The sequence below is a fragment of the Pyrus communis genome, chromosome 17, assembly GCF_041283825.1.
Source record: "Pyrus communis isolate YQ-2024b chromosome 17, ASM4128382v1, whole genome shotgun sequence".
Taxonomy (NCBI): Eukaryota; Viridiplantae; Streptophyta; class Magnoliopsida; order Rosales; family Rosaceae; genus Pyrus; species Pyrus communis.
The window spans coordinates 1,712,568-1,726,014 of NC_142581.1; the positions used below are offsets into that span (position 1 = coordinate 1,712,568).

The following is a 13,447-nucleotide window of genomic DNA, read 5'->3' on the forward strand; positions in this document are numbered from 1 at the left end:
GAGATTTAAAATCGATAGAAGTGGTATTTGAAATTGTCTACTGTCAATCAATTCAGTATTTCTGTGTAAAATTTCCGTTAAATTGAAGAAATCATTAGTTCAAGTTAAGGAGTTGATTTTGATAAAATAAAAACTGTATCTGAATTCAGATACTACTTCACCAAACCATTAAGTTAATTCGATAAAAGCATTATCGTAAGCAATAAATTAATTGAACCAAAATAATTATAGTATAAGTTAAAACATGAGTCAACTATGAATATGCTGCAACCGATAGCAAGGCGACGGCTGCGTGTCGGTGACAATGATTTTTAAGCCCCTTTTAGGCTGCACTTTACAAAAAAAAAAAAAAAAAAGTCATACTTCCTTGTATAGACGTTAAATTATGTAGTAGGGCAGTTTAATTTGGTACCGAATTTGTCATTCACGATATTTGAACTTAAGATTTCTTACTTTTAAGCGAATATGAATAACACCAGATCGTAATACTGAATAACCAATTACGTAGTGAAGATTTGAACTTAATATTTCTTTCGTATTATTATTTTTTTCTAACAACGTCAAAAGATGATATGAATTAAGTGTCGTTTTCGATTAAGAAATGAGATTACTTTTGTTTACATTATTCATGAAAATATACAAAAAATAAAATAAAATAATTTAAGGTGACAAAGAAAGTGGGAAATGCAATAATATTATTAGGGTCAGTGTGTAAATGAATATTGACTAGTGAGACCGTGAAAGAAACATAACAACCACCAACCAAAAGTTGTTAGTTTCAATAATGATTTATTTGGTGAGACTTCATCATATGCACGGGTAATGGAAGAATATTTTTGCCACCATTCTTTTGTAATGGTGATGTTAATCATCGTTTGATAATGTAAATTTCGATATTCATGTAATTGATAGGTATAAATCTCAAAATTTAAACTCGTTTAACGATAATAAATATCGTGCATTTTTGCTCACCACTCTATTTATCATCGTTAGATGAGTCTAAAATTTGAGAATTGTGTCCATCTACTATACGGATCTCGAAATTTAAAGTCATCAAACGATGATAAATAGAGTAGTGAATAAATATGGACCCAAAAATATTCTCCTACTAATATTAAGCACATATTACATTTTTTTTTTTAGTACATTGATATTTTTATACTAAGGGATGGGGAGTTTGGCTAAGCCACACAATGAGCAGCCTAATTTGGTATCGAATTCGCCATTCACAAGATTCGAACTTAAGATCTCTCACTTCTAAGCGACGAGGAATACCACCAGATTGTAGTACTGAGTATCAAAAAATGCATTTTGTAAATGTAAGCAACTAACCTGCTAAATAATAGTTTCTTCTTTTTCTTGATAACATAATAAAATAAAGGTATATTTGTCGATTTGCTCCCTAAACTTGTATAGAGCAGTTAATTTACCCCTTGAATCCTTAATAGTACACTATTAGCAGAAGCCGATGTCTCAGGGTCCTGAAAACTCATTATGACTGAAACAAGGGGTGGTCTTTACCAACTTAAAATAGCTTGTTACCCTTTTTACTTTTTATAAATAACCAATTTTCCCCCTAACGCTAGATTTTAAAATTTTCATTATTTTTTATCCATTTTGATCCGAGGACAACACATGACAACTGTATGTGAGCAAAAAGAATGAAAAATTGGATGGATGAAAATTTAGAATCTTAACACTAGGGGGCGAATTGGCTATTTATAAAATTTTAGGCGGATCATCGGCTAAAGTAAAAGTTCAAAGAGGAAAATTAGCTAATTATAAAAGTTCAGGGATAATCTACTAAAATTAAAGTTCATGAAGAAATTGGCATCTATATAAAAATTCAGGGAAGAAACCGACAAATACTTCTAAAATAAAAAATAAAAAATAAAACCATTCAAATTACAGATTACGTGGTACTTTTTGTTTCCTTCGACACTGATTTCAACGAGCCCAATAATAATCGGGCTTGGGCTTTATGGGCTGAGAGAAGTCTCCAGGTCCAGGAATGTTCTTCTCGGTTACGAATTTAAAACGACGCCGCCCCGCTCAATGGTAAACTCTGTCTTCCTGTCACTGGACCGTTGAAGTTCTTCGTCTCTTCGCCCCCAAAACATGTCGGTTAGGTCGTTATCCATCCGCCCCCAATTTACTGCCAAAAGGTACAAATCTCAAATCCCTCCATTCTTTTCTTCCAATCCGCATCGCATTTTGTGTTTTTACATTTTGTTTTGCAGGCGAAGCTTGCCGGCGGGCGAAATCGGAGCAAGCCCTGGCTGCGCAGTCCTCAACTTCTCGAATTTGCATAGAGGTCCCTCAAGAAGTCGAAATTTGAGCTCGAGGTTGTGTATGGGTAGCGGCAATGGAGGATTCGGACAGAACCCGCATGGGGTCGGTGACAAAGATGGCGTCATCATCGTCGACCATGGTTCGCGCCGCAAGGAATCAAATCTCATGTTAAGTAAGCTAATCAAAAATTAAAATTATGGGTTGTTAATGTTTAATTATTAATTTTTTTATGATTAATGTAGAAAGTTTGGATTTTTAAGCTTGTTAATTGGAATTTGAACTGTATGAACTTTTTTCAGATGAGTTCGTGAGCATGTTTAGAGAGAGAACTGGGTACCCAATTGTGGAGCCTGCTCATATGGTACAATAAATAAATAATTTTTATTAATTGATTTCCATAGTTTCAGTTGAATGTTGTTCACAATGCGTTTCTTGATCCTCTTATGTTGGTGAAGTCCTCATTGTGTTGGTAAATTTTCGATGATTAGGAGTTGGCGGAACCATCAATTCGGGATGCATTCAATTCGTGTGTTGAACAAGGGGCTGATCGTGTAATTGTGAGCCCGTTCTTCCTCTTACCGGGAAGACATTGGAACCAGGTAGCTCAACTAACAACATAATATCCTATCGACGGGGTGTTAGTGATTATTAATTATTGGGCGCAGTTGAATTTTGTTTTCGACAATGTCTCTATGAATGATTAAGAAAACATGATAAAATGGGTGTATTATTTCACAGGACATTCCATCCCTGACAGCTGAAGCTGCAAAGGAGCATCCTGGTGTCTCGTATATAGTAACTGCACCCCTCGGCCTCCATCCGCTACTTGTGGTATGACTATGGAGTTCCCTTAATTTTTTTTTCTTTTTGTAAATGTCACGGAATATTCTGAAGCTTTGGCTATCAATCAGTGGTTTTAGAAACAGATAGATTTTTCGGTATAGAGTGTCCATTAAGGGGAGATTGTGCTTGTTATATTTCGCAGAACTTCTTTTGCACCATATAATATGAGGACTCTGACTCTCTGGTTGCAGGATGTTATGAATGATAGGATCAATCACTGCTTAAGCCGTGTTGCTGGAGATGCAGAGGAGTGCGCCGTTTGTGCTGGAACAAACAAATGTCAGCTCCATTGATTTATGCAAAGCGAACAAAAAAATAGGGTGGCACACGCAATCAAGGGACCATTTCAGCTTTAAACCAGGAGATTGATTCCTCAACTTGGCTAATCATATAACTTAGCTAAGCAGTTGTTGTGGCTGGGATTTTGAGGGCGTGGCATTGCGTTGGAGGACCCGGATTCACTTAACAAACTCCTCACTTCCCAAATAGTTGGAACAAGGCTTTCTGGACCATTGATTGTTTGATGGATGGCAAGTCGATTTTTTTCATCAAGGATCAAACGGAAAGATCGATGATCTTGCAACATAAAATGATGTAGAGATGTTCCAGATGTTATCTTAGGACCTTAATTATGAATCCCTTTATATATTTTGTCAATCTGCATGTGTTGAAGGCTGCGTTTTTGTAATTTTCAACTGTATAAAGATTTTCTTGGAATCCAATCACAGAAAGAAAACGTCTCCAGACGTTATGCTGAATCTGACCGTGAGGTCACAGAAGAAAACTGAGTAGCTGCTATTACCAGTGAATATGATGAATTCTATGATGTATATACAATATATATGCACAAATGTTCACTAGCTGCTAATTGTAAGTATAAAATGGTTGCTTCTTATTCCCCCTTTTTGCCCCAGAAAGGCTTGTTTTGCCATTGCCAGAATCTTGAGAACCCTTCCATGTTTATCTTCCTGCTCGCGTCCTCCCGAGCCTTGGCTTGCGCAGGGGTTTCTTCTTCAGCAGTCGCACGCGCTGCAATTCATTATTTTGTGTGTTCAGAAAATGGTGGAACATAAGTTCAGGTAATTTATCAGAGTCAAGAAAGTTCTTACATTTTCTTTGATTGTTTTCGTTTTCGGCTTCCTCCTGCCATCTTTGTTGTTGTTTATTGTAAGATTTAGCAGCCATGAAAACATTTGCAGGTCTTTCCCACCCTCCTCCGAATATGCCATACCCTTCCGTCGGCTGAGGCTGACTCAGGAACTCGAGCACCGGCAGCTCTTCCTTCTCCACCCAATGAATGCAGTTCACAGGACACGAATCTACTGATACCTGCAGTAAGTTTAATTCCCACTTATCCTCTATCGGTCATCATAGAGTAATTAGCGCGATACTGACGGGTACTTTACCTCAATCTTTTGTTCATCGTCACCATATTGAACTTTAACCCTAGCACATCCGAGAGCATCATCGAACATGAAGGTGCTACTTGCATGGTGTACACATTCTCTGCAACCTGCCGGAAATTCAGTTGCGATTCAATGTACTTAGAAACTAACACGAATCTAGGTACGTTTTTACGCGAATTAGACATACGAGTTGAATACCTATGCAGGCATTTTCGTCAACAAATAGAGCTTGGGGTCTGAAAGGTCCATTCCATGAAGAACCCAAGCTTGACGATGGTGTGTTTCCTGCTCTGAATCCAGCTACTCTGACTTTACCAATGGATGCATCGTATTCCTTCCTCAGATTCTCTCTCATCAGAACTTTATACGCTTCATTCAACTTTAGCGTATACTCGTGGCCCTGCTTGGCATAAAAGACTTAAAAGCGTTTCTTGATCATAGAACCGCTTTCTGAATAAACTCAGGAATCACTTCTAAGTACTTTTATAGGAATCATTAGCGTATACTCGTGGCCCTGCTTAGCATAAAAGACTTAAAAGCATTTCTTGATCATAGATCCGCTTTCTGAATAAATCCAGGAATCACTTCTAAGTACTTTTAATGGAATCACTTCCAGTTTTTAATTTTAATTTTGACGTGTTTATAACAGAAACGCTTATGAGCAAAAATGCTTCCTACACAAGCAGTCTCAAACGGACCCTTGATTGGATTGGGATTATTACCTCTTGGCCTGCAACATCTGGGTGATATTTCTTCTGCAATTTCCTATAAGCTTGTCTGATTTTCTTCGGATTTGAATCAGCAGAAACACCAAGCAATTCATAGTAATTGTACTTCTTTCCCGTTACCATTTCCTCTGCTCCCTCTTTCTTACATCGGATTCTGCTAAATATTCAAGTATTCCAACCTCAAAATATCAGAAATTACTATGCAACTTTCAACTTGTTAGAAAATTTAAAATCTTTTTAATTTGATTTAATAAACTTCAAAGTAAGCTTAATTATGATTAGCATGAGATTAAACTAATTACCTCCAGATGGCCTTCTTGTTCTCATGAACTTGGAAAGCTTTTGGTACTGGAAATCTGGAAATGGAGGAGACTGCCCAGACAGCCATGTTGGATATTCCAATTGTAACCTGAGTCTCCAATTTCTAATATTTTCAATGAAAATATAAGTAAAAATTCGGACAGATATTTCTGTCAGATATTTTCTTAACCATCCATCCATGAGTCCTCCCAGGACTGATAAGTGTCTTTCTCAGATATTGTCCTGAGCTAACCGCCACCGGATGGAGGGACTTTTTCAATGTGACCGTCACACGAGGTGGTATATCACGTGTCATTATATAACTAGTTGAATTTATGTGTTAAAAGGTTAATAAGTTAAAAAGTAAAAATTTCCACCACTTACATAAAAACACGTGGTGTACCACTTGTGTTTCCGTCATAATTAAAAATTTCTCCACCGGATGACTCAGTGATTGAAACGAATTTTAAGGTTGTATTTCACATAGTACATATTTGGTTTGATTCTTGCCGCTGGTAAATTAGTGGCTAGGAGAGTCTAGGTCCCAATTTCTTTGCCCTCCCACTTCCCATACACTCTCATTCATTCCTATTTTGTGCGGTCACGGTTAAGCCACGTTAACATTTTATATTGATTTTGTTATAGAAATAATAAGAAAAAAAGCAATAGTAATATAAAATGTTGACGTGGTTTAACCGTGACCGCACAAATAGAAGAGGATGAGAGTGTATGGGAAGTGGAAGGACAGAGAAGCCAGGTCTGAGAGTCTAAGGGGGTGTATTTAATTGGGTGTATTCAATTTGAAATTTGAGAGATTTTAATAGATTTATAAATTCATAGGTTTTTATGGAGATTTCATGTAAAATTTTAATTCAATTCACTCGAAATCTCAAGGGAGATGTGAGATTTATGGATGCTTAAAATACACTACCAAATCTCTCCAATTCCCTCTAATTCCTCAACTTTACCAAATTCTTTAAATTCAAGTTCTAATTGAATACACCTGAAATGTTATAAACTTCTTTAAAATTTTAATTGAATACACTCAGATTTCTAATGATTTTAATAAACTATCTTAAAATCCTGATTGAATATACATTGAATTTCAGATAATCATTTAAAATCTTGATTGAATACTCCTAAATTCATTAAAAAAATTAAAATTTCTCAAAATCCTAATTGAATACTTGCACATGTGAGCCGCTCTGGTCCTCGGAAGAGTGGCATACCACGGCAAAACTACCAGTCTATTTTTTTATATATATAAAAAAAAAAATAAAAAATTGTCCTGAACTGCAAAAGGACCAATTCGCAAATAGAAAACAATTTTAGACAAGACAAACGACTTTGGGGTCAATTCGTGAATACGAAGAATATATAATGTCGATTCTACCCTTAGAGATCACGAACAACTATAAGGGCATTATTGGCTTTTAGCATTTCCTTCCTGCTCAAAGACGTCACTCTATTTCGGAAGATGTCGTCCAGTTTTTCTTTCAAAAGTACGACGCCGCGCCGGCGCGGAACGTAATTTCAAAGCAAAGCGCCGTCGTCTTATGCACTAAAACGCCCAGAGATGGTAGTAGCTTCATAGCAGTGCAAAAATGGCCTCCGCGACAAAACTTCTTTCTCCTTTTCGGAAATCCCTAAGTTCACTAATCTCTTCCCGCTCCTCAATCTCTCCTTCCAGGCAATTCTGTAAGTATTTTTTTGGATGAAATTTTGTCTGATTTTGTATTTAATTACAAATATTTGATTATTTGGGTGTAATTAATTGTTCAGATTATGCCAAGTTTGAACCGGTACAGCGGATTCGCGCCTCAACGTTTCATCGTTCCTTGAATTTGCAAAACAATTCTCTTCAGAAAATCTGGTTTTCAGGTTCGATTTTGCTTCGAATTGAACTTCATACCGTAAATTCGATTCGGAAGCTGTAAATTTTTGGTAATTGATCATCTTTTATGGCGCCAATTTTCGGTTTTGGTTGTTGAAACTTGAACATGTTTGATGGCATTCGGTAACGAACCCAAAAGGAAACCAACATTACAGTTTAGAGAAAAATACTTCAAACCGAAAATTTTAGGAGGAAAAATAACCAAGCTAACTTTGTAATGGGACGGTATTTCAGTGCTACGAATCAATTAGAGCGTCGCGAGTGGATAGATGATCGCGTTTTTCTTTTTCTCCAATTGAGCTCTTGAAGTGTTTTCTCTGTAGCTTGTGTGGTGTTTAATTGGTAATTTCCATAATTTTGCTTTCAGGAAGTAAGTTGAGATATGGAAGCATTCTTGGTGTGACAGTTTTGTTTTGGTCAGTCAGCTTCTTGCCAAATGCTGCATATGCTATGGAAGGTGAGGGAAAAAGAACCAAGCACCCGATTTTGATGTTGTAAATTCTTTAGACGGCGAAGCATACCTCTTTACTAACTTCCCTGAATTGAATTTCGATTATGTAGGCCAGGATATGTTGGTGAATGATCATAATTTGGAAGCGTCGGGTGCTTTGGATGTGGAGGAAGATCGACGGGAATTCAGGAAGTTTATGAGGAAATTATGGCTGCCTTTCTTTTTCTGTATTACTGTGTTGGCGTGCTGGGATCATCATATTACACCGCTTGGATTGAAGCTTGCTCTTTTCCTCCTGAGCACCAAGCCTAATCCTTTGTCAGTTTATGTTTTTGTGGAAGAGGTAAGGAACCATCCCACGGTAATTTTATGTGTTTACTAATCTCTTACCACCTAATCAATTGGGGTTTGTCAACCTGCTACCCTATTCAAAGACAAACCATGTCTCGTTGTTTGCCATCAAAGAATTGCAGGAGCTGCTTTCTTTTAGAATCGGATTGGGGTGTGTGTAGTTTAGATGGTAAGAACTAACGAGTCTCCTATTTTTCCATGACTATAATTGTAAGAGTGGTCACTTTGTTTATGGGTTTATGATTACTGCAACATTTTTTACAGTGACCAATGCATTGTATTGGTTAATGCTTTAGCGTTGATGGTAATAGTAGTTCTTGTCAGGAAAACCTTATTCGAAACTTGATGTTTTGCAGTTATGTCATCGGCTCAAGCGCAAAGATCCTTACTTTCATAACAAGGCATGTGTCCCATTACCATTACGAAATACTAGAATACTTAAGTATAACCTACTTCTAAAAGCTTCTGTTTCTTTCCTCTACAGCCATTGTATGCGCGTAGGGTTGAAGTTGAAGACTTTAAGCTTCTATGTCTTGCTAAAGTTGAAGTGCAAGACCAGAAGTTCACTTTGGTTGGAATTCTTGGTGGTTGGTGGTCTGTGCCAACTTTGGACGCAATCAAGGATCATCTTGTATGTTCTCATAAAGCGGTCACTAAAGCATATATTTGAAAGGCAAGAAAACCGTGTAAGTTCAGTGTCATTTTATCGGGCTTCAGGGATCTCAGTCAATCACACATGCAACATTTTTCTGGTTTTCTTCCACCCCCTCCCCCAAGTGCATAGAAAAATTCAGTGCAACGAAAGAGGCGGTATGCCAACTATAGTATAGTAGCTGCCAAATTGTAGTCTTATTCAGTACTTTTAGAACAACAATGTACCCATAAATGAAGGCCAGTCATATTCTGCAGAAAGGCTAATTTATGTTACAGGGCTTCTTGTTTACAAACTTTTGCTTTCTCCATGGAACTCGAGGCTCGTATCAATTCGAGAATTCTATTCGAGCAAGTGATAATGGTTTGTTTCAGTTTCTGGTCCGCTGAGATGATCGCCATAGCTATAGGAAGGGCCGCAGAACATTCCACCCCACTGAGGGAAGTAGATGAGGGAGACTGGGAGGGTGCACACAATCATCATCACACCCATCAGAGAAATGCTCGTCTGCTTGGAGAATTCCGTGCCGGAAAACAACAGCAGCTGGGTTACCACCGCCCCCATCGTACCTCCGCCGCCTGTGATCCCTGATACCACTCCCAGTGACCTGCATCGTTAAAGTTTGGATTTTCAGTCATTAAACTGATATGTTTACATGGTAATGGTGCTAAGCACTATAATTAGTCATTTTGTTTCTCTAGGGAAGTATCTAGCTAGTCACTCCAATAGAGTTGTGCTACGTCAATCGTGATCCTTGCGTTTATGGGGGTTTTTTCGCCCATTGGTGTGAGATGATTGTTGGTGTTGACGGGGAATGTCACCAGCAGCTCCCATCAGCACCAACAATCATCGGCCACTCAAGTACGTTATCAATTGATCTTAGTGTGAGTGATTTTTGACCATTGATAAGATGATTGTTTGGTGCTCGTGTGTCACCAACGGATCCCATCAACACCACCAATAATAATCATCGCATTGGCGACTGATCTTAACAAAACCCTTACGGGAATGACTAATCATCATCTCGTCGCGTCATCAAGAATCAAACGGTAGAAGTGGGACCAACACATAGAGGGGAATATGACTCATAAATTCTAATTAATTACTAGACAACATGTGGAGTGTCGTTCCATATCGCTACGTACCTTTTGGACACAAACGGCACCACGCCAAACGTGAGGCCAGCAGCAGCTTGTACAAAGATAGAAAACGCACACATGACGAGTATGGATCCCCAGAGCGAGTTGACTCGCCCGAGTAACAAACACAACAACCCGGCCACCGTCTGCGCCACCCACAACCCCCACAACCTCCCCCTCATCCCGAACCTCTGCGCCAGCTTATCGGAAACCAACCCGCCACTCGGCCTCGAAAAGAAATTCGCCATTCCGAAGCTGGCCGCTATGATCCCAGCCACCTCAAGATTCACGTTAAATCTGTCGTAGAAATATTGAGCTATGATATTATCAGTCGTCAACTCCACTCCAAAACTGAAGGCATAAGTCAACGCCAAAATCCATGCTCTATAATTCTTGACCCCGTTAGAAATAACACTTAACAAGCTCTCTGTGGACTTATTGTTGACCTTCTGATAGCGTTTGTAGCTCCCAGAAGGTAGGTCCTGACCAAACGTCAGAACCAATATGGCCGTCACAACTTGAAAAACTGCTGGCACGATAAATGCCAGCCTCCAAGCTGCGAAGGACGGCACGTTGAATGACATGATGAGAGAATAAATGAGTGGCATGACCAGCTGGGTGACGCCAGAGCCCATGTTGGCCCAGCCGGCGGAGAAGCCGTTGGCAAGGCCGACTACGCATCCCGAGAACATGCAGCTCATCCAGAACTGGTTGGCGACGAAGTTGGCGAGGGAGAAGCCGGCGATGAAGCGGATGGCGATGAAGGAGTTAGGGGAGGAGACGAGGGATGTGGAGAGGATGACGGGGGCGGTGAGGAGGGAGAGGGTGGCGATGGCGATACGGGGACCGAGGAGGTCGCATATAGGGCCCATGGCAATGCGGGAGAAGATGGAGCCGAGGAAGGCAGCGGTGCCGGCGTGACCAGTGTCAGTGTCGGTGAGGTTGAGGTCGTCGCGGATAACGGCGAGGAGGGGAGGGATGGAGAAGGTGGAGAAGAAGTTGGAGAAGAGAGAGAGCAATGCAAGGTGGAAGGCCAGCATGTGGGGTGGCGCTATTGAAAATAACCTCAACTCTGTGGCCTTTTGATCAGCATCTACTGGTAATGCAAACATACTACGATGATCTTTTAGTATTTGTTCTTCGTCAGCATCTTCAGCTTCCATTGCGGCAGCGGTTGTTAATTATTAAGGCAAAGAAGGAAAAAGAACCAGAAGCATTGCTCGCAAACCTGTCTGATATTTCTTGGGTGCTTTAAGATGTTGTGTCTTTTGCTTGTACTTATCACAGTTATATATTGGGTTATCCACACACCCATTTTTCTTTTACACACACTCCTTTCAGTTTTTGGTTGTTTGATGTAATGGATTGAAGAAGATGGATGGCCATAGATTAATAAAAGTGTGTGAGGTAAAAATAAGTGTGAATAACACTATTTTATATATTAGTCCTTAGCTAAAGTTAAAGACATTTTTATATCAAGAGCAACTTTTACATGCAACAAGTTTATCGTCTCATGACATTCTAATTTAATAATACAGTGACATGTAGAACGAAAATTACACGTACCATTATATTATTAATTTGAACACCAGAATGTCAGTGAACTCATTCTATATAAGTTTTTCTTGTTTCAATCCCTCACGTATACAACAACAACAAAGTCTTTTCTTACTAAGTGGGGTCAGCTAGATGCAACACAAGGACTTCCAAGGAAGTCATCCATCCTAGTACTAGTCTCGTCCAAGCTTGCTTAACTTTGGAGTTCGGATGACATCCGATGCATGTGAGTTAGTATGATCACATCTTAAGGATTCAACGTAACATAGGAGTGCCAGCTGTCGACTACCTAATGCCCTCCCCCTCCTCCTTTATCCGAGCTTGAGACCAGCAATGCAAGATAAACTTTCAATCCCTCACGTATGAATTTGCAAATTAATTTGCCTTCACTGGTTCCACCCTACGCTTTCAAAGTGTTCAATTCGTTCTCTTGGAATTATGAGGACAAGGACAAGAGAAGAAGGGGCCACTCACTTCCAATAACAATATTCATTACGTTTGTCCAACCATCGTATAAAGTTCAGTTGTGTCTTGTTAAAATCCTTTTTTTCAAATTTACGAGGTGGAGAAAATCTTGCATCCGACAATTAAATCAAACACAAAGAAACAAATTATTTATGTTTAGGTACCACTTAATTTTAATCAGGTACAAAACACAATGCAAAGGAAGAAGAGAAATGTTGCGGAGACACTTGAATTGGGATTCTTCGTGAATTCTCTGACATCTTACAGTTTAACGTCAATTTTCGTGCTAATATTATAAAATATTGTGCAAAAAACATGAGGCAATAGAAATTTCATGAAGAGTTTCACTTTTAAGAAAATCTCCTTAACTTTTATCGAGGAAGAAAATAAGTACAAAGCCCCACGCAAAGTTTTCATTCCTTTGTGAGTGGATCAGACTTTTACATAATCCGACCATCGGACACACAAGAATTTTTTCAAGACGATAGTTTTAAGCTCACAACCAAGAGGAATTGATTACTGTGAGACAAACATGTATTGAATAGCGCGTTTTATCCTCTCAATTGGTGACAGAATTTTGACTTTGTTTGGTCAGTCTCGACCTTGATTTCTAATCAGGACGGTTCTATATACAAATTAGAATTTTTATAAAGGCATGATTGTGGTCTTGTTTTTCTTCCGGGGAAGGTTGCAACTGCTCTTGTTTTCTTAATTTCACTTTCAATTTATGATTTATTGTTTTTTCATAAAAAGAAACAAGACATAACAACATTGTAATTTTTGCAAAGAGCGTTTATCTGTGTAATCGAGATTTTAAGTTCAATTTCTCTCATGTTGATTGTGTAAAAGATGAAAAAGATGTAAATTGAGGATTCTTAATCATAAAATTCTTTGCATAAAAAAATCATATCTTAAGTGAAAGTAAGATGATTGATTATGTTGAGAGTATCATTCCACATCGGGAAAAGCGGGATCTTGCATGTGCTTATAAATAGTTAGGTTACTCCCCATATTACCAATTGGTTTTATGGTGAAACTCCATGCTTCATTGTATCATAGCAAGTTATCTCGCGTGTGAAGCTTAATAGTCACACGTGTTTGGTTGAAAAATTCGTTACACGTGAGGGGTGTGTTGAGAGTATCACTTTCACATTAGGAAAATGAGGGACCTTGCATGTGTTTATAAGTAATTGAACTACTCCCTACATTACCAATTAGTTTTATGGTGAAACCCCGATCTTCTTCAGATTCATAAATGTTCTCTCAAACTCTAGAGTCTACAAAAAACTTGATCACTCACTGTTCAATCTTAATTTAAAGATAGCTGATCATTTATAACGGTCTTCCAGGGTCTAAGAAAAATTTAAGG

General features: G+C 38.6%; 4 protein-coding genes across 7 annotated transcripts; 2 read left to right on the plus strand and 2 right to left on the minus strand.

Annotated features, from left to right (window-relative positions):
* Positions 1-2,035: 2,035 nt before the first annotated feature.
* LOC137708251 (sirohydrochlorin ferrochelatase, chloroplastic-like) lies at positions 2,036-3,893 on the plus strand. 2 transcript variants are annotated; one of them, XM_088688939.1, is made up of 6 exons: positions 2,036-2,165; positions 2,247-2,464; positions 2,592-2,653; positions 2,781-2,891; positions 3,031-3,123; positions 3,327-3,893. In XM_088688939.1, the coding sequence occupies exons 1-6, from the start codon at positions 2,119-2,121 to the stop codon at positions 3,426-3,428; spliced, it is 633 nt and encodes a 210-aa protein (XP_088545065.1). In that variant the 5' UTR covers positions 2,036-2,118; the 3' UTR covers positions 3,429-3,893. The 2 variants fall into 2 exon arrangements, with proteins under 2 accessions (XP_088545065.1, XP_068303391.2); XM_068447290.2 differs by having other exon boundaries at positions 2,045-2,165; positions 2,241-2,464.
* An 18-nt stretch (positions 3,894-3,911) lies between these two features.
* LOC137708250 (chaperone protein dnaJ C76, chloroplastic) lies at positions 3,912-5,739 on the minus strand. Of its 2 annotated transcripts, none has more exons than XM_068447288.2 (6): positions 5,572-5,739; positions 5,264-5,426; positions 4,740-4,941; positions 4,542-4,648; positions 4,245-4,464; positions 3,912-4,164 (listed from the first exon to the last, which is right to left on the minus strand). In XM_068447288.2, exons 1-6 carry the CDS (start codon positions 5,655-5,657, stop codon positions 4,028-4,030), a joined length of 915 nt encoding a protein of 304 aa, XP_068303389.2. In that variant the 5' UTR covers positions 5,658-5,739; the 3' UTR covers positions 3,912-4,027. The 2 variants fall into 2 exon arrangements, with proteins under 2 accessions (XP_068303389.2, XP_068303390.2); XM_068447289.2 differs by having other exon boundaries at positions 5,264-5,423; positions 5,572-5,735.
* A 1,250-nt stretch (positions 5,740-6,989) lies between these two features.
* Positions 6,990-9,212, plus strand: LOC137749374 (uncharacterized). 2 transcript variants are annotated; one of them, XM_068489469.2, is made up of 6 exons: positions 6,990-7,267; positions 7,352-7,450; positions 7,831-7,920; positions 8,025-8,257; positions 8,622-8,666; positions 8,750-9,212. In XM_068489469.2, the coding sequence occupies exons 1-6, from the start codon at positions 7,174-7,176 to the stop codon at positions 8,933-8,935; spliced, it is 747 nt and encodes a 248-aa protein (XP_068345570.2). In that variant the 5' UTR covers positions 6,990-7,173; the 3' UTR covers positions 8,936-9,212. The 2 variants fall into 2 exon arrangements, with proteins under 2 accessions (XP_068345570.2, XP_088545064.1); XM_088688938.1 differs by having other exon boundaries at positions 7,021-7,267; positions 8,622-9,212.
* LOC137749373 (high affinity nitrate transporter 2.7) lies at positions 9,096-11,460 on the minus strand. Its single transcript, XM_068489468.2, has 2 exons — positions 10,063-11,460; positions 9,096-9,524 (listed from the first exon to the last, which is right to left on the minus strand). The coding sequence occupies exons 1-2, from the start codon at positions 11,217-11,219 to the stop codon at positions 9,260-9,262; spliced, it is 1,422 nt and encodes a 473-aa protein (XP_068345569.2). The 5' UTR covers positions 11,220-11,460; the 3' UTR covers positions 9,096-9,259.
* Positions 11,461-13,447: the final 1,987 nt, after the last annotated feature.